Source organism: Pomacea canaliculata, linkage group LG11, assembly GCF_003073045.1.
Source record: "Pomacea canaliculata isolate SZHN2017 linkage group LG11, ASM307304v1, whole genome shotgun sequence".
Lineage (NCBI taxonomy): Eukaryota > Metazoa > Mollusca > Gastropoda > Architaenioglossa > Ampullariidae > Pomacea > Pomacea canaliculata.
The window spans coordinates 8,058,704-8,082,065 of NC_037600.1; the positions used below are offsets into that span (position 1 = coordinate 8,058,704).

General features: G+C 40.9%; 1 protein-coding gene across 4 annotated transcripts; it reads right to left on the minus strand.

Moving 5' to 3' along the window:
- Positions 1-2,037: 2,037 nt before the first annotated feature.
- LOC112575965 (eukaryotic translation initiation factor 5B-like) lies at positions 2,038-22,170 on the minus strand. 4 transcript variants are annotated; one of them, XM_025258143.1, is made up of 8 exons: positions 22,100-22,170; positions 21,384-21,778; positions 9,697-9,814; positions 8,348-8,494; positions 7,131-7,223; positions 6,428-6,517; positions 2,648-2,908; positions 2,038-2,352 (listed from the first exon to the last, which is right to left on the minus strand). In XM_025258143.1, the coding sequence occupies exons 2-8, from the start codon at positions 21,560-21,562 to the stop codon at positions 2,290-2,292; spliced, it is 951 nt and encodes a 316-aa protein (XP_025113928.1). In that variant the 5' UTR covers positions 21,563-21,778; positions 22,100-22,170; the 3' UTR covers positions 2,038-2,289. The 4 variants fall into 4 exon arrangements, with proteins under 4 accessions (XP_025113928.1, XP_025113927.1, XP_025113926.1 ...); XM_025258142.1 differs by lacking the exons at positions 21,384-21,778; positions 22,100-22,170 and adding exons at positions 12,913-13,123; positions 18,114-19,320; XM_025258141.1 differs by lacking the exons at positions 21,384-21,778; positions 22,100-22,170 and adding an exon at positions 12,913-13,815 and having other exon boundaries at positions 6,428-6,514.
- Positions 22,171-23,362: the final 1,192 nt, after the last annotated feature.

Here is a 23,362-nt window from a genome sequence, read left to right on the forward strand (position 1 = left end):
AATTCTGTCCCTTTTTCTAAAAAGAAAATTCTCGTCGTAAAAAAGCAACTTTTTCTATTCCGTTCTTCTGCTACTATGATGCATACACCACATCATCATGTCCCCTTCCCTTCGCACTGCTCTCCCTTCTTTTTTTCTATTTTTCTGTCGTTTCTGTGTCCTGCTGAGACGCCATTGCCGTTTTTTTTTTCTTTCACACTGAATCTGGGGGGAGGTCGCCTTGCATGTTTGCGTGACAGATGAGCTTGGCTTGTGGAGGTTTCTATTTTTTTATCTGAGAAATCTGAAAAAATTCCCGACCGTCTCAATAAGAGGAAAAGACATCCCATTGATCTGAGACGAAAATAGTGGCAGCCGATGATTTCTCAGGATATCTCCCTTTCATCACACCGCAGGAATTCACTGCCCGGGGTAGCAGGCGGCTGCACTTAGGACCGCTCCGACAGAAAATGCGTGCGAGGAGGGTGAGTGGGTGGGTATATGGATGACTTGGTGGGATGGTGTTTGGGGGATGACGGGGGTGGCGAACGGAAAAATTCTAAGATGGAAGGGGAGGAAATTATAGGTTAAAACTCGATTCTAAATAAATACAGACGACGACGCCAATGAGAACGACGACGACGACCCTGCTGGTGCTGCTGCTGCTGCTGATGATGATGACGACGACTACGACGATGATGATGATGATAACAGATGAAGGAAAAGAATGTGTTTTCGCCAGTTTCGCACATCATTAGGCAGGTAACGGGATCGGGAAGGCTGGCAGTACTGAGGGAAGACTAACTGTGGACACTGGAGTGTCTTGAGAGTTGCCATTTTTATCTGCCTCTTTCCCCGGTTTTGTCTGTTGCCACGATTCTGTCCATGTCAGAAGCCGCTTTGTAATTTCTACACATTGTCTAACATTTAGGGGTCGTCGCTATGGCTACAGCCCGTGCAGTCCTTTTTTGTGCCTATTCCTTTTACATTGCTGACCATTCTTTACTCGTATTTGTGATGGGTGTTCCTCGAAGGGACGATTAATCCCGACTTTGGTTAATAGTATCTTGCAGTTACCTTTACCCAGCGTGTAAAAAAAATTGCATCCGCTTATAGCTTTAAACAAAACACATGTTGCTCAACAAGCTACCAATGTCACCAAACTTTTACCTGGCGAGTACTTATTTTTAAAACCGCCATGCACAGTCACACGTTTATTAACGATACGTCCAGGTGAGGTCTTCAAATAGCGGTCCTCTGACTGAGCACGTTTTGCGATAACAAAATATTTTTAACAAAAAAAAAAAAACCAAAACAAAACAAAACAACAATAAAGAAATAACTCTATAAGAATTTTTCTGCAATCGTTACTTTACAGCTTTGATTTTAGTTACCTGGAGTGAATTAATATCTTTGATGTTATTTAAATATAATTAGTTTTTGATAAAACGGGGAAAGTATTTTGGTGGAATCTTAGATATTCAATAAATGTGTCCTGCGTTTGTGCGCATGTCTGAGTTTAAATGTGCGTGTTTGAGTACGTGGGTGTCCTTCAGCATGCTTTGTAAAGGAAGCGAATAGGTTCACGCCAAAAAGCACTTTCAAGCTTTAACGCTGCAAAAGTATAAATCTCATTGTAACAAATAACGGTTATAGATAAGGAAGAAAACATAAAAGAAGACCAAAACAAAAAAATTAATTAATGAAAATTTGTCTGTTGTTTCTCTCATGTTTGACATGATTCTTCATGGACGATGACTTTTATTTAACAGGTTTATATTTTTCATATGCGAAAAGCGTATAGTATGAAGGTCAATAGTTTAGCGAATACATTGTACACTAAAAAAAAAAAAAAAAAAAAAAACCATTGCAGAACGCGAAACTGTATTAAAAAACAACTTTGCTCCGTTCTGTTATTCTCGGTTAAGCTAAAGTGTGAATAATAAAAATGGGCTCACTTGTAATAAAAGAAATCACTAATATTTCAAACGAATGATTTTTCAAAAGAAAAATCAGCATCAGTTTCATACTCTCAGACTCAATAAAATTAGACCTTCGTTTGTTTGTCTTTTTTTTAATTATTATTATACACACTGGCAAAAGCATCGAAAAGATGATGGAAACAATCCAAAGCATATTCCTGCAGCTCGACAGACCGACCGACTCAAGACTGAAGCACAGACAAGAGAAAGCAGACTGTCAAACAGGCAAAACGGGATCCAATTACACGGTGACAGCAGAGGTTTGAATCTACACTAGCCCCCAAACGATCTCGTTGGTGTTCCAGTCCCGACAACTACTTTAATTCGACTACGGTGGCTGATGGAAGACGCACACGATCTGTTTCGCGATGGCGTACAGGCCCGCTATAGTCTGCAACGAAATTGATGACATCAGCAAACTTCCGGTCCTGCCGGGGGCAGTTTTTGCTTATTTCCATAAGAAGAAAGGTTTTGTTTTTGTTTTGTTTTAAAATACCGCATCACTTTCCTTACATATGTCATAAATTATTATGATTATTTTATCAGTTTCTTTACTGGCTGCAACCTTAACAAATTAGCTGCATCCTCAAAAAGAAAGAAAAAAAAGATGGAGTTTGACTAGACTGGCTAGCCAGAAGGCTGGCGCTCTGAACAAAGAGATGAAGTGGTAAGAGGAAGATGCTTACCTCCTCCTGATACAGTTCCGCTATCTCCGGGAGAACGATCCTGGTCAACCCTTGTTTGGCACGCTTCTGCCTCATCAGCTCCCTAGACTGCATCTTGTGTTCTTCCCTACTCAGAAAAATCGTCTCCTGAGACACCGGTTCACCCATTTTACTCGCCCCTGGATTTAGCTCTGCCCTCGTGGAGGCAAGAAGGTTGGTAAGATCCGCTGGAGTGAGCATCTTAGGAACGTACGAAGTTGCACGACTGGCTTCTTTTGTTACCTGCAAAGGCAATCAGTTTCTGATGGTATGGATAAGGGTCAAGGAGTAGGAAGGGGAATGGTAAAAAAACAAGCAAAAAACCAATAAAGTTCGACAAAATCAAAGTTGATCTGATAACTGACCTATCACTTTGCAACATACGTTTCGTACAAAGAAAAGATTAAAACTGCGTGTTAATGTTCAAAAGGCTAAATAAACGAAAGACCTTCTACCATATTTAAATAATATTATTCGTAAAAATGAGATAATTCTCGCTCAAAGTTATGTGATATAGCTTGGAAAGGCGGACCAGTGCGCATCGAGTTCGTACCCTCTGACCTCTGAACCGTGCGACGTCAAACACTAAATACTTTATAGCACAGTTGCACAACAGAGAAAATGGATGGTGGTATTGTATATAACAAAGTAATATTTGGCGCGGCAAGGTAGCGTGGTCCAACTTCACTATCTTCACTAGACCTGGTCATCTTGTTACAAAGACCGCTTCACAGGAATGTTTGTTGAGGCTTTTATTTCAGAAAAGTCTTTGATACCAGTTTACTTCATGATTGACAAGCCCAGACCCCGCCCACACCCTTCACCAACGTCACGTTTACACTTTGTCGTCACTTCACTGATTGCGTCGTCTTCCGACACGCAAGCAAAGGAAGCGAATGACGTCAATGATATCAGTGAACGTAGTCTAGTTTAGAAGGAAATGCTGTGCAGAGTTAATGTCTACTAGCCGGCTTGCAGACATTTGGAATTTTCCCTCTGTTCTCTGGTAAAGAGCATTTCTTTCGAAGAATAGTCATTTTTAACAAGTCTGGTTGAAACAGTTTGATAATTTCCCTCATTCATATCCCCCTACTGCCTAGCTTATGAGGGAATTTTGGCCTTGAGGCTCCTTACTATTTATTATTTGTTCTTTCTGTGACTATTTTATCCCTGGCTTTGCGATTGTACTATTGTCAAGTAAGATTCGTTCCAGTACCTTGGTTAAAAAAAATTGTCTACATAAAATGTTTGTGTCATTTTTAGTGCACCCTCTCTAATTGATCTTCTCTTTCTGCGCTGTACCTAGAACGGAGCATGAAAACCGCCTGTATGTCTCTTCTTTCGGGATTTTTTTTTTGGGGGGGGACACATAAACCCATCTAATTACAAGAGACGAGCGAACAGTGTGTGGATTCTGTAGAAGTTTACGAGCAAGTGAAAGATGACCAGCTCAGAGATATAAACTGTTTGATAATATGCAAAAAGGAAAGAAAAAGAAAAAGAAAAAATACACTACTCCATCTTTAGAACTGAATGTAATAGCCCCCAGATATAAGAGATAATTAGAGGACAAGTCCCGTTTACCTAGCTTAGAGTAGCTTTCGAGATTGACCTCAACACTACTATGCATTAATTTCTCGGTATCTGTTCAACCGGCAGCCCCTGCAAGAAATTTAAAGAGGAGAAAACCTTCAACACCGAAAGAAAGTTTTCTGCATGGAGCTTTAAGTACACATCTAAAAAAGTATGCTATAAATTAAAAAAAACACGACCAGTTAGTAGTTTATTGCAGTAATATCTATCTGGCTGTCGTCAGTATGACTTTCTGTCTGCCTGATTGATTCGCTTATTCTCTAATCTCATTTTACAGGCTGTTGTCTATGTGTTTGTCAGTATGCCATTTTATTTTGAAAAAAGTGGTGCTTCTGTATGCTTGCTCACGAATGTCTAATATTTTCAACTTCAACGTCTGTAACAGCATGATCTGTTCGCATTTTTGTGTCTCAGGCCAGGCTCAATAACGCTTTCATCAGAATTGTTGTGCCCATTCCAAACATTCTAAAAAAAATCACTGCTTCTGCCTTAATGTTGTTAGAGTTCGCAGAAAAATGGCTGCGGGCATCGTGGGCATTGGAATCGAAGAAGATGCGTGGAAGGTCTCAGAAATAGATGTCATGACCTCACTAAATTTAGACACCCACAAACATCCCCAGTCACATAAAATGGTCAAGAAATCTGGCGGAACAAAGCGAGTGGAGGAACAGCTAGGGATATGAGCCACACTGAGGGGATGGTGGCCGGGTGAGGAGGGAAGAGAGGGGACCAGCGCGGGGACGCAGGGTCGGCGTGGAGAGGGAACGAGGCCTTCCATGAAAGAACAGAAGCGAAGATTGATCACCTTGTTCCACCCACGACGTCCCTGCTGAATGCCAGCATCGTGAGATTTGCTTTGAAATGTGCACATGATTACATGGTCCTTTGTCGATGCCGAATTCATACGTGAGGTGGTGTTGGGTGGGTGGTTAGATAGGTGGGGAAAGGGGGACAGTGCAGTTAAGTTATCCTGGCTGCAAAGAAGTGACGAGGAAATAAAAAGAAATATTTGCAGGAAGCACCACTCCTTAAAACTGACCGTATCTGTGCTCTCTTGTGTTGGCTTAATGTGGTTTCACCTTACTCTCCGCAATGAAGGCGCGTAAAGTTCTTTTCGCAGAAGTAAGCGGTGCTGGCAGTACCTTTCCGAAACGCACTAATGAACACAAAATACTAGCCTGATATACATCTTCTTTATCTTTAGTTGCCATTTAATTGCATTTTTCAGCATTTGTTTTGTTCGTTTTTCCCAATTTGTTTTCTTTTTTCTGATGGAAGAGTGTTCGTTTGTCCAGTTCTTGCAATTCTCGAATTCTCCAACAGTTCTCGAAAGTCAATCTCAATCTCCAGAGATAGCAAAGGTGATCACTACTCTCTGACATCACCTGTGATCCTAACCCTAATCCTGGTTTTTGGAAACAACAGAGATTTCGATTCTTGATCTAGGATTATAGATCATAACTATTGATAGTTGGTGTAAGCAATATAAGAGCCACATGTAAGCGTTCACAAAAGTAATAAACACAATAGTTGCGATAATAAAAACCTAAACAACATCTTGTTCCTTTGGCCACTTTGGTACCGACAAACAAACGACCAGCTAATATACGAAAGACTGATACCAACGAACTGTGTTCTATGCTGGGAAAATATTTGTGTCTGAGCTTTGTGAAGGGCTTTAAACATCATCTAATATTAGCTTTCAAGTGTTGTATACACACAGGGTGCAACCATATCTTAGCTGAATTCTGGTAGCGGTAACGATGTGCTTATTGCGGGAGAACACAAATTCAGACCTTGTCAAGGGCAGTTTTGTATATAAACTGAGCATATGAACGCATATATCTTTAACATTCCACGCCAGTTTAAAAACTGTGCAACACATTATCTCGTCCTATCCTTCTATTAATATTTGAGTACAATCACACAACCTAAGTTTTAGATTCCCTTTAAAGATACAAAGAGAGTTTCAGAGTGCTAATGCAGGAGGATGACATGTTTTAAAGGCAGGCAAAGTTAGAATAGACAAGCACAACAAAAAATGAATAACATTTCGCTTTCAATCTGATGCTGCACATTCCCCCATACTCAACCCAACCCATCTTCCCTTTCACCATCCCATATACCCCTTTCCCGTGTTCAATGAAACCTAACCATAACTTGCAGTACCTTGGGTCCTTGCTTCGGACGCTCCTTCTTCTGTCCTTTTTTTTTCGCAGTTAGTGGTTTACACGTGCGTTCCCCTTCGTCCACGACCTTCTGCACAGAACAAGGTATACAACTTTACTCATCATTCTTCTGTACTGACACAGCGTGATGCCTCTTTGGATAAAATAGGAACAAGGCAAAATGGGAAAGGCCTTTTCTCGCTGCTAGATGTCCGTAACGACTTTGCGAAAGAGGGTGAAGGAGTGTGTTCGGGTAGGGACGAGAGGGTAAGGTTGATCAGAGACGAGGAATGACGAGGTGTTAAAGGGGAAAAAAAGACGTAGAAACAAGATATGAAATACAGAGCAGAGGAGATGTCAGGACAGAGCATTAGAAAAGGCATAGCTGAAATGCGGAGACTTAGCTAAAAGACAAGCGTGAAGGAAAGGAAGAAGGGGGAATGAGAAGAGCAGTTAGCGAGGTTAAAACGAGACTCCAGATGATGATGATGATGATGAGGAGGAGGAATAGAAATGGTTATGACACAAGTAAAACAAATCATAGACAAAGGCCAGCAGAATTATACGATTCGCAGTCACAGCAGTAGCAGGAAGTCAAAGAGAAATATACTACAGTGAGAGAGAGAGAGACATAGAAGAGAGAGTGGAGGAGATAAAGACTGGTTGTGTGGATTGACGATGAGGGAGAACATTTTCTTTCTCACCACAGAAGGCACTTGGGTCTGAGCCTCTGTATGGGCTTGTTCGCTTGGCCGGTCGCTGGAGCACTTCCGGTCCACAGGGAATGAGAAGGTGAGCTAAGAGAAAGGTCGTAACCAACGATGTGACGTCATCCAGGAGACCACAGCGCAGTTTGAATGTCGGAGAGAGATGGAATAAAAGAGAAAGAAAAAGGATATAAATATCAAAACACAGACGGACGGACGGACGGACGGACCAGAGATCATACGAGAGAACGGTTATCGCGTCAGACGAAAGGGGTATCCCTATAGCACTGAACAATGGACGACTTTGTGTCTTGTTCGGTAGAGCGCGTTCAGCCCGTCCTGATGGTGAAGAAATGTGCTATTAAATCATAATTTTTCTTTCATCAACATCATCATCTAGCTCATTTCCGGTATGCTTTCTTAAGGTAAGATAAAGGTGGTCCCCTGTCCTGACAGTTGACGGTGTTAGAGACCGTACTTTTTCTCGAACCAAGTATTTTGTCTCTCCATCGCTGTCTTGCCTTCTCTAACCATCTACGGGATCAAGTGTCCATTCTACAGCCAGGTTAGCGGGCAGGAATAAATTAAAACTATAATCTGATGCAAGAGAATAATACAATTATTTTCATAAAACGTTAGGACGCTAGACTTTACACTAGCGGGGACATTCAACTATAGATAAAAGACCACATCTTGTCATGGAGATTTGAGCAACTTTAATGAAAATGCAGAGATATTAGCAACATTGCAGGCAGCTATGCTATACAGGACAGTCGGTGGCACTACCACACTATGGAGGCACGAATTTTCCCCCGTTGTTATTTATTCCAGTAGTACTGTATGATCTCTGGATAAGCAGAAGGTTAAAATGAAAGAGAAAAAAAATAGAAATGGAGAGGTGAAAAATAAAACAAATCAATAAAGAGCGGAAGAGGGAGAGATGAATAAAAAAGAGAGAAAGAATAAAAGAAAGGAAAGTATATATATATAGAGCGAGAGATAGAGAACCAATTCCATTTTATATACAGATGTCTTAAAGAATAAATAAATAGTTCAGTATTTGGACGAATGGCCAGCAGAGTTCATGAATCATAACAATTGTTTGGAGAGTCGAAGTTGTCGTTCTCGTTGGATGCCGCTATGTACAGGCGTGTCTTCGCAAACATGGAGGTAAGGGACTGTGAGAACGAAGGTACAGAGATTACAGGGTAGACCTGTCGTTGGCTTTTCAGCGTCTTCATTTTCTTCTTCTCACGATCGGCAGCTGACGCCTTGTCAAGCACTATCCCTTCCATCCTTAGTCGGTGTATCCTTTCTCGCTCCTTTTCAGCCAGCTGGCGCTCCTTCTCAATCAGCGCCCTCTGTAAAAAAAAAATTGAAGTGTAAAAAGTATTATTAACGAAGAACAAAATAGACAACGAAATAAAAAAGAGGAAGTAATAGTAGCAGCAGATTAAAAACCACAAGTACCTCAACAACAACGGGGACATTATCTATCGCTTGCCAGTGCCAAAGAGTTTCGCTTCTAAATTCCTTCTGCATCCATTTTGAGGTGTTCGTTATGCTGACCTTGACAACAGGCCGTTTTTATTTCAAACAACACCGTCTGTGTGTTCTTCAAGAGCACACAGCTCAGAGCGGTCCAGTGTTGAGTTGATATGTTTTGTGGCCGTACTCAACTCACAGGGCTTGGGAACGTAGAAAGGAAGAAGGGCGACTCAGTAGCACAGTGGCAAATTCTACTCACTGAGACAATGAGGGGCTGGGTGTAGGTCTTTTTTACTGGATGCCCTATTTACATAGAAGTTTCTCCCATTCCCACCCTAAGTACTCTATTACTCTAGTTACCTTTATCCTTGCTTAAATTGTGAAATCACCTCAAAGTAGAAACTACTTATTTATCAAGCCATTCTGTTAACCCAGAGTTAGGATGGATGGAAGAAAGTAGACTGGGAAATACAGACTAAAGACATAAAGTGTTTGCTTTATAGAACTATTGTGTACAATGTTTAAAATGATTGGGAAAAGCTTAATGCAAGTAAAAAGTACTTTTTCTCCAAAATGTGAGGAAATATTCGCTTTCTGTTCTGAAGATACAGCCCTATAAATCAATGAACAGAAGGACATAAAAATAATGAAGTAACATTTGTACACAGATAAAATTAATAAACATAAGTTCTCTTAAGCTAAGGGGTTCAGATACATGTACAATCCTAACGTCTGCGTTGCACCCCAGTACACCTCCAAGTGTAGTCTTCGTATTACTACTCAGGGTGGTAGACAGTAGTACAAAGTCTGTTGAGAGTACCTCCATTGCTTATTCTTTTTTATTTATACTCTGTTTAAAATGGAGGCATAGGGGATAATTTATCATTTACTCGCTTTTACTTATTTAATTGGCTAGTGGGCTGGCTGGCCAGACGGTCGGTTGGCAGATCAAACCTGTGTGAGACCGATAACTTTACCCAGAAATAAGAGCTCATTTACAAAGGGACTTTTCACATAACCTTCGTAATATCAGCACCTCAGAAAATGTATTAAGAAGAATTCAGATTAAAATTACCTCGTAGTCCTGCCGCAAACGTTCGTGATATTTCCTGTTCCATTCGCGATCGTTTAGCCGAATCGTTTCTGTTCCCATTAGCCTCATCAGCTCTTGGCGAAAGCGGTATTCAGCAGAGCTAAAACATAAAGGGAAGCAACTGCAAATAACTGCATTTTTTTCAATGTTATCACTCTTTTTGCCTTATTAACTCTCGACATATAAACTACATACGTGCATGCATACATACCTACACGTAATTATAAATAAATGCGTCCATACACGCCACTGAAAGAATTGAAATAGACCAAACTAATAACGTTCCAATTGGTCATTATCCTCTATAATGTTGCTACTAAGGCAACAACAACTACTTTTAAAATAAATTTAGATTTTTTCAAAGCAATTTTTTTTAATAAGAAAACTGAATACCTATTAAAGACGAATTTTTCTCTTAATTTAAAAAAATGTGAAGTGCAGTAATCTTTCCTTGAAAGAGACTTTAGTGACTGTGCATTACATTTACTGCTATTACAGAAATTGTTTTGTCAACAGCTTTTCGAGGAAACTTTTATCGTTTAACTTACTGATATACCTTTAAATACATGCCATAGAAAACATGTAAAACACAAAAGATGAAATTATGTCAAGGGAAAGCTTACAGATACACAAGATAAGGGCTCACAAATGCATAGAACGTATTCACAAACAGACAAGAAAAACAACTAGGGTTTTATCAGCGAAGTAATTAACCTAGTACATTTTTTAGAGATTGATAATAATTTTCTATTTAAAATAAAAGCTTTCACCCCACTAAAAGCTATTTCAGCGGGGAATTTTTCTATTTGGCATGTCGTCAAGGGAAAACAATTTAAGCTCTTATTTAGTGCGGACGGGAGAAGATTTTATAATTGATGCAAACGCTTGCTAAATTTAGCACGAATGGCACGAACGGCGATGAACAGGATTTTTTAAAGCGTAATAAAGCCTATGTTAACAGACAATTTATTTCCCCAAGAACTATGAGTTGTAATGTATTGCTGTTAAGGCCATTCTTAACCAGATGACAAAAATCTGTAACTAGCCGTCAAGCAAAATCTTTGCCAAACTTGGTCAAACCGTATTTGTCCGTGTATGTACAGGCTTTAAGTGGTGTGTAAGGATTACGTTTGGACGATCAGAAGCATATTTTATATAAAGCACATTTTACTTGTTTGAGTAGCTCTGTTTAACGGTTTCGGCATATAAAAGTCTGCCGAAATAACATCGCCCGACATAACTGGGTAATCCAATCTCACAAGCAAGGTCCACTAAAATGTACTCACTTGCATTCTTTGAACAACACCAGTTTCTCCTTTTTTGTTGCCCAAGTACGCAGGGAAATAATAATATAAAAAAACAAATGCTTTTACTGCTTTGTGCAAAGGAATTTGGAGAAAGCAAATGCTGGTCCACAGAATGGACGCAATCGCTAGTACAACACCTTTCAAAAAAAAAAAGAAAAAAAAAGAAAGAAAAGAAACAGAAAGCAGTGCCAGAGCTTCACAACCTTAGGCCTAATATCAGCTCATGAGTGTGAGCAACACAGTCTAGTAATGATGATGATGATGATAATTGATGATGAATGATGGATGATGGATGATGGATGATGATGATGATGATGATGATGTGGGCCATAGTATCAGCTGTATGATGGAGAAGCTTAGAACAAAATCAGAAGAGAAAACAATAAAGCATAAGAGAAGTGAATCCTAGTTGTCAGTAAAGACAATATAACCAATCAGTCACTTGGTTCTCTTAAATAACTGTTTTCTTAATAACATAACTCAAGTACTAATTCTATTTATCCTGCCTTATGTTCTAAAAAAAGTTATTCGCGAAGATATTTGAACAACACTTGATGATACTTTAAAATTATGTTCTATTGTTAAACTTTTACAGCAAACACAAATGATCGCATAAACACCAGAGCAATTATACAAGTTTAAATACCCATATCACACCAAGAGAATTGATTCGCCTCACGAGGGAGTTGTCCAAACTCAAACGTGCCTCCCATCCTCCCCTCCCCTCCCCTCCTCTCCCCTCTCCACGCCGGCATCGACAAGCTCAAGACAAGATGTTAAGACAACGGTTAGCATACGGGACGACTGAGTGCTAAGTAAAGTAATTTAGTTATCTACAAAGGAATGCCAACCGCACAGACCGTTAGAAGTCAAAGAAGTTAAAGAAACAGGTTATTAGATAAACTAGCATTATGCCGACTATTCTACAGTGTTAAAGCTTTGATAGTACAAACGCAGGAGCAGGAGTGTTAGCAATATGTGCAGAAAGCACGTGACAGATGGCGCTGATTTTACGTAACAAGAAAGTGTGACAGACGGCTACAACTTGTCTGTCCAGGATCATGTCAGCATTGATGGTGAAGTCAAGATTGACTGGAGGAAGAGGCATTGTTCACGCACGTCTTTGTACACGACACAGTCTTTGCTTAAGGGGATACAAAGTCTCCACACTGCTCAACCGTGTTTGTTAAGATTTTTTTTCTGAAATAAATTAGTACACTGTTCACGCTCGTCAAATGTTTCGCCTGTGCCAGCATGTTAGTTTTCTCAGTATTTTTTAAAATGTTTGTTCTCGTCAAAGTTTGTTGATTTTGTTGTTTCTTTGGCGTGTGTATATTTCTTAAAATTCCTCTTTAATGTAAAAATCACTTTTCGCTTTCTTCGATAGTATTGTTCTTATTTTTTATTTACATTTAATTTTGATGACATATAAATTTTACATGATACCCGCCGTACATAGTACCAACCATTCAGTGCACGAATTTTACGCCATAAAAGAAGTGCAATATCTTTATAAAATGTATTTTATAGTGAGTGCAGCAGTAAAAGACTATCTAACAAGCAGAACCCTCAAAGATTTTAAGTGAAAACAATTGAACAAGTGCGAACAGACACCTCCTTATATTGCAGGAAAGAATGTTATTTACAGTGTAGCATGGCTTATAAAACCAGTAATTCTTGGAGTTACATACGTAAAGCGACAAGGTTCTAGTGCTACCGAAGTCGTACTTTTGTTTGTTTATAGGAGCGCACTGAGAGAGAAAAAGGGAGACAAGAGGTACAAAGAGAGAGGGAAGAAGACAGGTAGCAAGGGGAGAGAAAGAGAGAGTTAGTAACTCTACATTTTTAGATACGGAGAGATGGAGGGAGAAAAAAAAAACCGATGAAATACCTGCTGCCGGTGATTTGCATTTCCACGGCGTCGAACGAGCGGTACTTCTTTTTGGTAGCCTCGAGATCGAACTCTTCCAGAATTTTCCTGACAATCTCCTCGTGCCGCCTCCTGGTCCCCTCCGTCTCATCTCCATGGAATCCCGCTCGCCCTACCCTGCGGCCCTCCGCCGTCTGAGGTCTGGGCGAGGCTGCCTGTCGCTTCAAGTCAGCTGTGGACAGAAACAGGTCCACAACGTCATCCTCTTCTTGTCCTCTCTCTTCCTCTTCTTCTCTTCTCTCTTCCTCTTTCATTTTGGCGCCTTTCTCTTTGCTCTGCAAGCTTTTTCCTATCCGTCCAGCTGATGACAGCGACAGGTGGAGACACGAGCCAGTGGTTCTATGACGTGGTGCGGGCATCCGATACCACCGGGCGTTTACAGCTTTACAGGAATGTCTTCATCTGTTGTGTTTCACGAGTATGATTCTCTTTTTCTCTGACCTGGTTTTTCCCCTTTTCTGTCTTTGAAGCTCAGCTTTGCAGATCGCTGTTTTATTCCGTTTATCCCGTTTTGATTAATTTTTTAAAAAAATGTTTCACTCTTTCGGACTAAAATTGTTTGTCCGTCTTCATCAAGGCACAGGACTAAAAGGTAATTGAGTATTATTTCTATCGGTGTATGATTTAGCTATTTCTTTTCTGCATACAAACTTTGTCGATTTCTTTTGACAGTGGTCATACCTATACTTATTTAATTACATAAAGTCTATTGACTGATAAGAAAGGCGAGGTTCTTCAAAACTTTCTCCAAGAGTTCAGTTATAATTTATCACGACCAAACTTAACAAATGGCGCCTATGAGCAACGCAGAGAGTTGATACAATGGAGCTATACTAATATAACATATACCGAAAACCGTTGGCAAAGCAGAACAAGGTTCTTATAATGAGCGTAAGAACAATGAAAAACAGATCGCACCTCAACCATTTCTGAAAACCTTTAGCGAAAGTTGGTCCTGGTTCTTTATTTAGTCGAGTAGAATACCTTAACCACAGAACGTTTCATGCCAATATTTGCTCTCCTTGTGTACTTTAGGAATCCAATGAGCTACAGAACTAGCAACAGTTTTTTATAAATCCTAAAAATGGAAATGGCTTTCTCTTTGCTAAGAATTCTCTTTTATATTCTCACAGGAATCTGGTTTGCACGAGCACCATTCACTGCGCATGCGTGCCGCTGATGACAATGACTGCAGCACTCGATGTCTCCAAGAGGGCCAGGCGCCACCTGCCGTGTCTCAGCGGAAGGTCGTGAAAAAGTTCTTTACGACACCCGACGTCCCGCAGGCAGCACCCCTGGCACCCAGTGTCACGTAATAGACTGAATTTGATTTCGCTTCAAACACAATACCTTCCTCTTTCGCTACCCGTTGTGCCTTCAACCACCGGAAACTGCATCGACCGGAGCCAGAGGGTACACGCACTGCGCAGCAATTATTATAGTAGTTATCATTATTAGTTTTGTTATTATTTTACTGTAGGGCAAGCTACTCAACACGATTTGCCCATCAAACTATTGCTATGCCTCTCTCTGCCCCGCCCTCGCACTCAACTCGCAGCTTGTCAAGGAAATACTTTCATATGTCCGAAAAAAATGCCTTAGAAATCCTGGTGAATAAAGAATCTTCCTCGGCAACTCTTTACAGAGCAGATGCAAACCTTGCAGTTTGAGTGCAAATTTTATTTCTGCATACACTTTAAGGTCATGAGTACACGCGGCCTGTCTGTATCGCCACCTCCTCTCGTCATGCTCTTCTTTCTGTCGCCAGGTCCGCCAATCACCTTTTACCAGTCCAGCGAGGATTGGATGTTCAGGGTTCAGATCTCGTCTCAGGCAGGCTGTTCTTTCTCTGTATGTGATATCTGTTTTCAGGGCTGACTGCTTTGCTGTGATATAGCTTTCGTTGCTGTATCGGCGTAAGACACCAATTCTACAACCCCTCCTCCACTTTCTGTCAATCCTGAGTTTCCAGGTACACAAGCGTCAGACTATCTATCGGTTTACTTTCCATCGGCTTGCTTGACAGACTTTCGCACAGCTGCACGCTGAAGCGTTCAACACTTGCCAAAGTCGAGTCCCGTGTCTGCTATATGAAAGACTCGCTCCGCAAAAAAAGTTGTTTTCTTTCTGCATCTGTCTTCCTGCAGGAATATTTCTACTTATTACAGTAACTAAAACATATTTTTTTTCCTCAGGTTTTCGTCTATTCAAAACATCCTAATTTTTTAACGTCTTTTATCGTGTGCTAATAATAGACTGGAGTAAGCGTGGTACCTTTATTTACTCAAGTACCCAAGGTGTTCCTAGTTAGTTTTGGAGTAGGAAAGCAAGGCTGTGCTGCATCAGTGTTTTCTGGGTTTATGACACATTTTATCACCTCAGATCTTTCCCTTGTAATAGTCACAACATTCGTGCTGTTCTTGCAAGTGAAAAACAAAGTAGAAGATATTGAGTGAAACTGAAATGTGAATGATTAGTTCTGTACCTTTGTTTGTAAAGGCTCTATCAGTTCAAAACAGCTCTTTCCCGGACATACCTGCACACCTGTGGGTGTAACTTTTACATATCACAATGGCATACCTGCACACTTGTACCTAGGCCATATGTGTACGCAGGCTCACAATGCAATTTTCAAATTCGATCTGATTTCAGGGCAAAACGTGACAGCCCAACCACTTCCATTCTCTTGACAATATGTGACAGGCCAGGGCTACATTCGTTTTTCCGCCCACGCTTGCATGAGTTTATCAAGACAATAGGTTACATTTTATTTTCAGTAGGAATGGAGGAAGCTGTCAACGAGCTTAGTAGAGACATAGATTATCTCTGGAAGTCTAATGTCTTACAATTACTTTAATTGGTTATGCTCTTAGTAATATGATTGGAACACTCTGTAACAGTCTTCATAAGCTAGTTACAGGCGTGCCCTTTTACAGTTCTCCTACTTTGATTGTCTCCTATTACACTCCTGCCGATATTGTCGAAGGTCGTTGTACAGAAGGTAAGCAGGCTTGTCCATGTTGTGACTAAGTGGTAGAATGAAAAACGTAGTAAAATGTTCAAAAACAGAGCACTTCGAAAGACTGGGCAAGCAAGTTTTTCCGGAACAGCAATCGTGACAGACGTACCTGATTTCCTCGGTCATGAGAGAAGAGCTGATGAGCTTCGAAGTCCACCAACGATCTCCGGTAGTGAGAAGGATGCTGCTTTAGAAAAATTCGCTCACACATCTAAGCTGCAGCTGCCTGTAAATGCATTTGGCAGTTCGGTCAATACTTTAAAAAAAAAAGCAATCCCATTAGAATGCAACCAGATGATGATGCGTGAATGGGCAAGAAAGGGTAAAGGACAAAAAATTATTTCATTTTAGACACGGCCTCTTTAAAACATCGATCATTCATAGCGTTTTGTCATGTGCCCGACAGGTATTACCTGAGCGTTCGTGTCTCCTTTCAACACATTAAACAGCACATAAAGTTTTATAATGCTGACCACTCCCAGCACCATCACAATGTTCTCTCTTTATTATTTTTATTTTATTTTTTGAGGTTGGTGTTCTGGTGGGTGACTACCGAAGGCTGTATACTCTTGTGGCGCTTTTTTCACAAAAGGCTGGGATGGATGTAAGGGTGGGGTTGGCGTATCTAAAGTCTCAGCAAATCTGGTTAACGCAACGCCAAACATATTCTGGGATCGAGCTGCCAGGCCTTGTTTGCTCAGCACTCGAGAGCTCGCTGATAAAAGTGTCAACGCAAAAAAATGCACGAGCCGGTGAGCTCGTCGGGTGAACAAAGTTTCCCAAAGATAGGGAACATAATCCTGTTAGAGAGTGGAGCCGATTTACCGCTCGTGTTGCGTAAGAGCGATAGAGCACAGCGCGGCGCCTTCCGCCCGCCGCAACCCACGTGACGTGCGGTAAACGTGGTGACGAGTTCTGTTTCCTGTCTTCGCTCCACGTTAGGAGACTAGCAGACCTTGTTCAAGCTAAGCGCACGGGCACGTAGACATGGTACGGCTTTACGTCACCTACTTGCTGGACGAGTAAGCGGAGCACGTGATGTCATCTTAGTTTAGCTGCTCCTGTATACATGACTCGTTAGTTGATTGAATAGATGGTTGGCTAGTTGGATGGTACATTTGCTTCCACAGCGAGGGCTAAATCGCTTCTACAGCATTCGTCATCCTTCTAACGGAAAACAAGCCAGTCGATGACCGTGTTCATTCTATAGAGGGATGCCATCCTCACCCTCTTGTTAACACCCAGGGCAATGAACATGTTATGGATGTTTACTTAGTAGACAACAGTTTGTCGTTCGTAGCTTATCACCACTGTTTTTCTCCACAATCATTGAGCGTCAAAGTCACACTCATGAAATAAAACTTCTCTATCTTTTTACCGTTTCCTACCACTTCTGTCTCTCATATAACGCTCTCACCTGCCTGTAGGAAATTATTCCATATAAAACACATTATTATAATTGTTCTATTTTATTTCGCGAAACTCTCATCCACTATCTGTCTATATGTCTCTAGCTAAATTTCGTCCATACTTTGACATCTAGAACCTGTGCTTTAATGAAATCAGGAGCCAATCCGGTCGTTTACGTATATAGCGAGTAATTACCAATGACTCCCCTGTTAGCACCAAGAATACGTGAAGCAATGTAAATTTTCCGCCGCTTGTTAGGACAATTTGGTTCCCCTACATTTTGGAAATAGTTCTTAGCCACTTTAACAATTATACACATGTGGTGCGTAGAATTATTAAACAAAATACAAGTGTTCATTCATAAAAGCTCCTTTATGTGACGTGTTAGTCGACTTAAGCATCAGATTATTAGCTAAATTTCTAAAAGAAAACAGATTTTGAAAAACCAAAAATTTTGCAAATCGCAAGAATAAATAGATGTCTAGGAGTGTAATCACCGTTAATTATCGTAAACACGAGAACTGCACTGTCCTCTCATCGTCTCTTGATCAGGTCGCGGCAAGATATACCAAGTTTGAGAATATGCTTCGCAAAATGCATAGAGATAGACAACAAAACTAAAAGTCCTAAATCGTGCAGCCTCAGTCGTATGGGTAAGGTATTTTTACATGATCACTCGACTTTCCAAAGAACTTTATGGGGTTTTTTTTCGTCAGCTAAGTGGCACACATACCTTTTCCACAAAGAAGAATTGACGGGGCTGTCCAGGGTCTTTGGTGAGGTCTCTGACGCTGGACGTGAAGACGCTTTTCTAAGGAGAGAGACATCTCAGCCGTTAACGATATCTTAGTGTTCTCGGTAGTCGCTGAAATGATCCAGTCAGTATTCCCATATCAAAAGAATCTGAAAAGGTTTGTCCACATCATTGTCTGGTCGTGCTCTTCCACATGGGCACGTACCACAAGTCAGCCACGTCTGATTTGAGATACATGCAAGCAGTTTAGCCTTATATTTTTCGCAGTGCGTTTCAAGGATTTTACCTGAAATTCTTGGTTGTCCTAATTTTAGGCGTAGGAGTGCTTCAGTAACAATAGTGAAGCAGTTTTAATCAGTGAAATTCATTCCATAAAAAGACTTGTCTAATCGACTGAATCCTCTCACAGCAAATGTCTTAATATTATTCGACCGAATCGCGTCGTTTGTGAAAGGTACCTTCTAAAAATATGAAGTTCTTGTACATACGTATAAACAATGCTCAGACCTCTAGCATAATGTTCATATCAGTCACTTCCGGTTCAAGCGACAACGCTGGTTATAAACGTATTGCAGTAGCAATAAAAATGATACGAGACTTGCGACATTCCAAAAACGTCTTTGACTCCAGAAAACACGGCTCTTCTCCAACGAATCCCAGCTTGAACGAAGTTACCCCACGTTGGTGTTTGTCCTCTGAATTTCAAAGCGAGAGAGACCCACAGCCTCTAAAAGGACACGCATGGGCAGTTCGCTTCAACAACTCTCTGCATCGATCTTCCGCTCAAAAGTTTTTAACCGCTCCATGGTGTTACAACTCACTTATTCTTGGCGGTTCCCCATGCAGAACTAGCTAACAAGAGAACAGGCCGGTACAACAGCTGTAACTAAATGGACTCATTTCAAACTTGCCTGAAGTTTATGACACTTGAATGTCTGTCGATCCCCTCCCTCATTTTTGTGTTTTCGTTTTGTGGATCGTCAGACATCCAGTCAGCTGGGCGTAGACGTTTTGCACTGACGACTACGCTGTCGAAGGGGAGGAACCGTCCCCCTCCCTCCGCCTGGTCAACAAACGGAACAAAATTTTGAGCTACGACAAACAGCAACTCGTTCACCGGATGACAGCGTAGCTCAGGCATCAGTTAATGTCTGCCAGGTCAGGCCAGACGCGAGTAATATAGAGCTCTTTCGGTCGACGCTTTTGTCAAGCCGACCTTTTACCTCTGCCTAGTGGGCACCACCCGTCTCCTTTACCCCGTCACTGCACCTCTCACATGCAGGCCTGTTCTAAGGGTTGGCCACTGCCGGGTGCTCTAGCTGAAGAGATAAGGACCTTGTTTAGCTTAGAGGTTTGGTTTAATCGAACGTCCGCAGTGAGACGTCAGCACTTCACGCAAGCAAAAATCAATCTTTCCAGCCAGATGTCTTTCTTTTTTTTCATGCAGTCTCTTTGTTTATCATCTATTTCCTAACCGAATGCTGGATTGTAAATGATATGTGAACGTTAACTGATTATTCAGACAGACTTCCTTTATCTTTGAGCACGTGCGCCACCATAACACACGCGCGCGCGAGCGCGAGCGCAACTGCTATGAATATGAAGTTTGTGCACACATGTCTTGAATGATTCCGTCTTTCTTGTCCACTTCCCTTCGTTCGCACGCTCCTAACATTTTTGAGTGGAGTCAACTGCCGTCTGAACTCGTTGTAGAGGATTTGATTATTTGACTTAGCCTAGAACATCCTCCTTAGAATTATAGATAATAGCCGTTGTTCCCATTAGTCATGAACCAAATCAGCATACTTCTAGTTACAAAATACGCTTCACTAGACCAGCATCTTTTGCGACAGATATATGTGAGGCAGACCCTCGAACAGTACAAGGAACTAAATAAAAGTAGTAGGAGTTAGATGGAATTTTTCCTGGAAACAGACACATCTGCCCTTAGACTGCAAGCTCGCTACCGAACCATGGCTTGTTCACCATGAACACGTGCATGTGTCTACAAGTCTTCAGCGGGGGAGAGTGCGCGTCAGCAACTGCTGTCATGCAGTGTCATGCCATACGATGTTTAATGTTGTAATTTAAACAGTTATCCATAAAACTACAACATTGAACAGTGAGAGCGGAACGGGGAAGGGAAAATTGAGAGCTACCGAAAGACAAAATAAGGAAGAGTGCGATGAGTAGATAATTACAAACAGATGTGCCACAGACAGTGGTCATGGCGAAGTTGACAGTGATAATGGTGATAATGATAAGTGGTGGTGGTGGCGGTGGTGGTGAATTTCAATAGTTTAGGCTTGAGAAATAATTCCTTAGTTTTTCCTTCTTTCCTATTCCACATCTCTTCTTCTCTCTAGGTAAGAAAGTAGACTATTAATGCGCACGCACACACACACAACTTGGAGTTAATTTCTTTCTCTACCTATTCTCCTTTGTACGTGTCACCTGAACAACTGCCCAAAAAGGTTAAAAAGAAAATCACTGAGAAACGAGAACTTCCCACACAGTTTCTTTACTTGATCCGGCTGTTAGTAACGAGAAGCAATCTCTCTCCCACATGACGTAACTTCCTCCCAGTGATAATACTTGACAACTTTTAAATATGTGCCCTTCTACATTGGCTACCAGTTAAAGCCAAAATAGACTACAAGCTCTCAATTCTATGCTATGGATTCTTTGACAGTTCCTCCTTTCACTACTTTACTGAAATCTTGTCTGTCCACATTCCTGCGTGAAATCAGACTCCCACATTCTATCCTCCCTCCCACAAAGACAGTCACATACAGACACCGGACGTTCTCTTTCTGTGCTGCTAGGCAGCGGAACTCTTCCACATCACATTCGCCACTCGGAGTACGCCTTTCTCGGCAACAGCAAGAACGAAAGATGAGGTCCAACAATAGTTGTAGTACTAGTGATGGCAGTTGTGGTGGTAGCGGTAGTAGCAGCAGTACTAACTCGTTATCTCGCCGCCATCGATCCAAACAAATGTTGGCCGAACGACGCACGTGACAACATAAAGAGTGTGTATAATTTGATATAAATCTACTGAAAGTAACATTAGGGGAACTTTGTTCTGCCGCAGATTGGGCTGGAGGAAACGTTGGCGAGATACTGGGTGCTGCTATAATGCTCCAGCAGCAGCAGAAGAAGAAGGAAGGAAGAAAGAAAAAAAAACGAAAAAAAGTCCATGAAACAGAAAAGTTCGAATAGTGTGTCTTTCAAAAGGAATCAACTCACTTTGGCATATCCGGAATGAAAGTCTTGTCGGCGATGTTCGTGCTCTTGACGGCCTCATCGATAATGGGTGGCTTGGTTGGCCGCCAGTTCGTGAAAAATCGCCGGCGTTTTTTCTTCTTCTCCGAGCCATCTTTTTTGTCCATTTCCTTTTTAGCTTTGCTGTTGTCCTCGGGAATCATGATGCCTACTCCTACCGATTGCGCGCTGAGCTGCTAGTACAAAGACTGGAACAACAGAGATGAGCGGTCCGCTTCCAATGTGAGGAAACGATCGGCTACAGTTTTCACTTCCAGCATAGCTTTCGATTTGTGATTTTTCGAAGCGACAGGACCTACATACCCACCATCGACTAGTTTTATTTGTTTTGAATTAAAGATGTCGGATGACGGCATTTCCTGCAAAAAAAAAGGTGATGTCAGATCTTCGGAAGATTTTCGTCTGGTGTTGTTTGACGTCATTTGTATGAGTAGAGTTATTTTTAGATTGCTGCCATTGTGAGCTATTTTGAGTGACATGTTAAACAAGTTTTATAAAGTTTATTATTTATTCAGTCCTCGTGTCAGTATATCTTACAAAACATGGAGCATGATTTATAACTAACAAGTAACACATGCATGCAGTCAAAGAGAGAAAAAGAAAAAGAGAGGGAGGGAAGGAGAGAAAAAGGAGCGTGTTAGTTTCGGCATGTGTGTTTGTGTGCGTGAGTACACACTCACATGAAAGATCGGAAATTGCGCGGTGTTGAGCATGGCTGCTTAGGGTGGATCTGCACTATATATACAGTTTCTGAAAAAAAAAATATCAGTGATAGTGAAACATTTTATCAAACATTAGTGACAGTAATTCTGCTTATCAAACATTAGTGACAGCTAGCTATCCTGTTTATCAAATAATGATAATAAATGCAAAATTTGTAAAGGGCATGCTCGCACTCCTAAGGAGCATGCTCTTAGCCCTTAAAAACAAGAACGAAACATGGACAGCATACGAGAGAGAGGTAAACAAACAAATAACATATTAACTATAAAATAATCAAAAACATACTAAACGAAGAATAAAATCAAATACAGAAAACACAAAGAGAAACCAAATAACAAGAACAAGAGCTGAGACAAGAAGAACAAGAGCTATTGTAAAGCTGCAACACTATTTCCCATATAGATTTTTTTCATAAACACATTACATTCTGGTATTTAACAAAACAAAAATTGTGTACCTGAATACTGGACACTAAAATTTTGTTGCGTCTCTTTCTACCGCTAACAAAACAGTTCGATCTTTTTCGATTACTATTTACTGTGTTGAAGGGATTACCACATTGTTCATAGCTTCCCAAAAAATGTTATAAGCGTTTCGACTGCTGCCAGGAGCACCAAAACACAGTATAGAGGGACCAAGACTTGCAAAAAACATGTTTTCGCTTCCCCGTCGTTCCATTTTTAACGGAAGTGAACAAGTCGTCTGCTCGCGAGCTTATGGCATTTCTCACTGCCGAATCGGAAAAAGATATATATTTATTTTGTAATCCGTCACGTATTTGACAATAACAGGTATATCTATCCCATTTTATTGATATAAATATTTATGTTGAAAATAATTTTGAAAAGTTTTGTTAGGTATGACTCCAGTCTCTCTTGAATTCGAGCAGACGGTGCTTTCGACGCCTGCTCCGCGAAGCGCAATCACGTGACAAACGATAGAGGTGAGGCAATGGACACGATTATTTTCACGCTGCTCAGCAACTAACATCGCTATTTTTCATCACTGCGATGTAAAAACTCAGGGATTTTTACATGACACAATACACTGCTGTTTAAAAAAAAAAGTCCGAAAAAAATCTGCCTTCCACTCCCCAGCTTTGATGCTTGTATTTAGTCAAGACATAATTTTCCTAGCAACAACAGCAATAACACAGTTGTCCTGCAGAATTAAAGTCACAATTCTGTACAAAAGCAAAGGGAAAGGGTAAATAAAAAATA